At 31.5% G+C, this 4,103-nt stretch overlaps 1 protein-coding gene across 12 annotated transcripts in view; it reads left to right on the top strand.

Annotated features, from left to right (window-relative positions):
* Nucleotides 1-4,103, top strand: part of LOC123005892 (SH3 and multiple ankyrin repeat domains protein 3) — a 108,550-nt gene that overhangs the window by 87,356 nt on the left and 17,091 nt on the right. For all 12 annotated transcript variants that reach the window (XM_044399935.1, XM_044399943.1, XM_044399940.1 and 9 more), the window contains one exon: nt 1,029-1,610. In XM_044399935.1, coding sequence (XP_044255870.1) covers nt 1,029-1,610 — 582 coding nt within the window. The remainder of the gene's footprint in view (nt 1-1,028; nt 1,611-4,103) is intronic.

The raw sequence follows: 4,103 nt of genomic DNA, 5'->3' as shown, positions 1-4,103 counted from the left end.
ATTAAATAATTTTTTTTTTAATTTTTTTATAGTTTTTTGCTATTTAAACATTTTTAAATTGCTCTTGGATAATTGGATAATTTTTTAGCTTTCTTTTTCTGAAAAGTCCTGACATTTTAACTTTTTTGCAATCTAGAAGTTTGAAAATTTTTTACTGATTTTTTACTAAATTTGCAAATTTCTTTCTTAAAATTCTATTAAATCTTGAAAATTAAAAAAAATAGTGTTTCTTGTTGTTTTTTTTAGTCTCTGAAACTGTTTTTTGAAACCCAATAACTATTTTAAAAAGTTTCTTGTTTATTTTTATTTATTTGTTTTCGTTTTTATTACAAGTCTAAAGAATTTTTTTGATATTTAAAAACTTACTAAATTTGAGAATTATAGAATTTTTTGCAATAATTTTTTTATTGTTTTTTGCTACTTAAACATTTTAGAGTTGCTCTTGTTTTATTGGATAATTTTTTAGACCTCAGCTTTCTTTTTTTGACGTTTWAAATTTTTTGCAATCTAGAAGTTTGAAATTTTTTTACTGATTTTTCACTAAATTTGCAAATTTCTTTCGTAAAATTCTATTCAACCTGTTGGTTTTTTAGTCTCTGAAATTGAAACCCAATAACTATTTTTTTTTATTTATTTGTATTCTTTTTTATTACAAGTCTAAAGAATTTTTTTGGGTGATATTTAAAAATTTACCAAATTTAAGAATTGGAATAATTTTTTTATTGTTTTTTGCTACATTTTAAAGTTGCTCTTGTTTTATTGGATAATTTTTTAGACATCAGCTTTTTTTTGAAAAGTCCTGACATTTTTTATTTTTGCAATCTAGAAGTTTCAAATTTTTTTACTGATTTTTCACTAAATTTGCAAATTCTATGCAACCTAGAAAATGAAAAAAAAATGTTTCTTGTTGGTTTTTTAGTCTCTGAAATTGTTTTTTTTTGAAACCCAATAACCATTTTAAAAAGACTTTTTTGTGTGATATTTAAAAATGTATTTAATTTTTGCTCAACTTTCTCCCCCCGTTCCAGAAACTCCCCTGACGCTCGCAACTGGCATAAAAAAGCCCTCAAAAGTCCTAATCTCCCTCGTGAACGGTGGCGCCCTTCTCGACTACCGCACCAAAGACGGCTCCACCGCCATGCACCGTGCCGTCGACCACAAAAGTCTCGAAGCAATGAAAACCCTCCTGGAACTAGGCGCATCCCCCAACTACAAAGACGGCAAAGGCCTCACTCCCCTATACCTCACCATCACCCACAACACCGACCCCCAATTCACAGAAACCCTCCTCCACGACCACGCCACCACGGGGGCGCAGGACCTGCAAGGGTGGCAGGAGGTGCACCAGGCTTGCAAAACGGGGATGATGCCACATTTGGAACACTTGCTCTTCTACGGGGCGGATATGAACGCGAGAAACGCCTCGGGGAATACCCCATTGCATGTTTGCGCTGTTAATAATCAAGAGTCTTGTGCGAGACAGTTGCTGTTTAGGGGGGCTGATCGACAAGCCTTGAATTATGCGAACCAAACGCCGTGTCAAGTCGCTGTCATTGCTGGGAATATGGAGTTGGCTGAGATTATACAGAATTATAGACAGGAGGATGTCGGTAAGTGGGGGAAGGGGGCGATTGCGGCGTTGTTGCATGGTTGCATCTTTTTTTGCACGTGAGAAAAATATTTTTCAATTTTTTTTTTTGTTTTGTTTGTTTGTTTTCTTCTTCGGCATGTTGCTGTTTTTTGACATGACTCCTTTACGTATCATTTATTGTGCAGGAAAAAACAGGTGAATTTTTCGTCAATTTTCATACGATTTTTACGCTTCAAGTGAAAATACCACTTTTAATACAAATGTGATATTTATGACTAATCGTCGGTTTGGTGTACTTAATGATACGAGTTTGTCTATCCATTGGAAAATAGAAATTTTCTCAGTTGTCTTGAAGTTTATATTTTTGATATTTTTGACTTTATAGAAAAAAATCAAAAAAAAAATTATCTTTAAAATTGATCCATTTAACGTTTTTTACATTTCTAGAGGTCTTAAGGACTCAAATAAGTGCATAAAACGACATTGGGTCAAGTTTCAAAAATTTTGAATTTTTTTAATTTTTGAAGATGAGCAGTAGTAAAATCGTAAAAATAGTCAATTTAGTAAAAGTCGTAAAAACGCTTGAAATATGGTTTTCTAGACGTAAAATTACKCGCTGAACACGATGCAAYAAGTTAAAATAYTCTACGATGCATAGTTTTTGAGATATTGAGTAATAAARTTAARAATAAGTCTAGAAAAATCCGATTTTGACCAAAAAAATCAAAWWTTTTTTATTCTTATGAAAAACTAGTACTATATGTAAAATTAACCGGAGAACACGCCTGTACAAACCCTGTTGACCTAAGACTCATAGTTTTTGAGATATGAATTTTTTTTTGAAAAAACTAAAAATGGCTCTGTACCCGGAACCATAACCCGGAGCGACTTCCGGTTTGCGCCAGTAAATAGATAATTTTAAGCTAACTTTAATGGTTTTTACCCCTTTGCTCTAAGTTCTATAGTTTCGTAGAAAAACGCGTTTAAAGTTTCACAATTTTGACAATTTTCACTTTTTGAACGGCGATTACGGCCAAACTATAAGACTTAGAGCAAAAATTTAAACTCCATCGTAATCAGCGTAAGAAAATCTATCGACTGAGGCGAAAGCCAAGTCGATATCTCGCAAAAAAATTTTGAATTTTTAAACGCCCATTACGGCGAAACTAAAGGAGATAGCCCAAAGTGGTTGGTAAATTCGTAATCAGCGCGTCAAAATCTATCGGATAAGATAGGTTTAAATCGAATCTGAGACATGTTCAAAAACACTAGATTTTAAGGGGGGTGTTAACAAATTTTTACTTTTTTTTGTTTTGTAAATTGCGGCAAAACTGTGCCTCAATGATATAATACTTTGACCTAAACCTATGTAAAATGTTCCGGGGAATCGATTGGCGTCAAAGAAACTGCAAAATTCCTAATAGTTTTGAAGTTATAGTCGGATTTATATTTTCCATACTTTTGACTTTATCACAAATTTTCTCGATAACTATTTATCGTAGAACACTGATCTTTTTTTTATATGATAGAAAATTAAATTTGCTTTCCAACGGTACCAAACATAAGAGGTTATTACCAATAAGTCCGGAGTTATTGCCATTAGACCGCTCCGGGTGCCAAAAATCGACCAAAATCTCGACAATAAACAAAAAAAAATTAATCTTTAAAATTGATCCATTTAACGTTTTTTACATTTCTAGATGTCCTAAAGACTCAAATAAGTGCATAAAACGACATTGGATCAAGTTTAAAAAATTACGATTTTTTTTAAGTTTTTCAAGGTGAGCCGTAGTAAAATCGTAAAAATAGCCAATTTATGGTCTTTTAGACCATTGCCTTTTTGACAATATCACAGAAATTTCGAAAAAACTGGAAAAACGATAAAAATTTGACATTTTACGTATTTTGACCCGATTTTCCCCGAATTTATTTTTTGCCTGTCGAGTAGTTTCCCAGAAACTTTCCAATTTTTTGTTGATTTGACATTTGTATAATTTTTTTGACGTTTAAAAACACATTCATTGAATATTTTTACATGGAACATTTTTTGTCACAAATTTTTAAGTGTGGTCCAAATAATCCGAGAAATCGTTAAATTCTCATTTATTTTACTTAGTACAAATATTTCGACAAGTGGTCATTTATCGTCTCGAATTAATTGAGAATCGCAAAAATAGACTAAAAAAACTTTAAATTTCGAATTTTGTCCAATTTTTTGTCGATTTTGACATTTTTATAAATTTTTTGACGTTTTAAAAATACATTTATTCGAATTTCGGAAAAAATGGAAAAATTACAAAACTTGATATTTTAGGTATTTTTTGACCCGATTTTCCCCKAATTTATTTTTTGCCTGTCGAGTAGTTTCCCCTAGTTCACTGGATACTTTCACTTGTCAATTTTTTTCTCATTTATTTTTTAAGTGTGGTCCAATATTTGTAGACAAATTATCCGAGAAATCGTGAAATTTTCACTTTAGAATCAATCGAGAATCGCAAAAACATACTAAAAA

This window comes from Tribolium madens, unplaced genomic scaffold (assembly GCF_015345945.1).
Source record: "Tribolium madens isolate multiple individuals breed KSU strain unplaced genomic scaffold, Tmad_KSU_1.1 Scaffold_20;HRSCAF=117;Tcas5.2_LG4, whole genome shotgun sequence".
In the NCBI taxonomy this organism is placed as follows: Eukaryota; Metazoa; Arthropoda; class Insecta; order Coleoptera; family Tenebrionidae; genus Tribolium; species Tribolium madens.
This window is presented reverse-complemented; position numbering and strand designations above follow the sequence as displayed.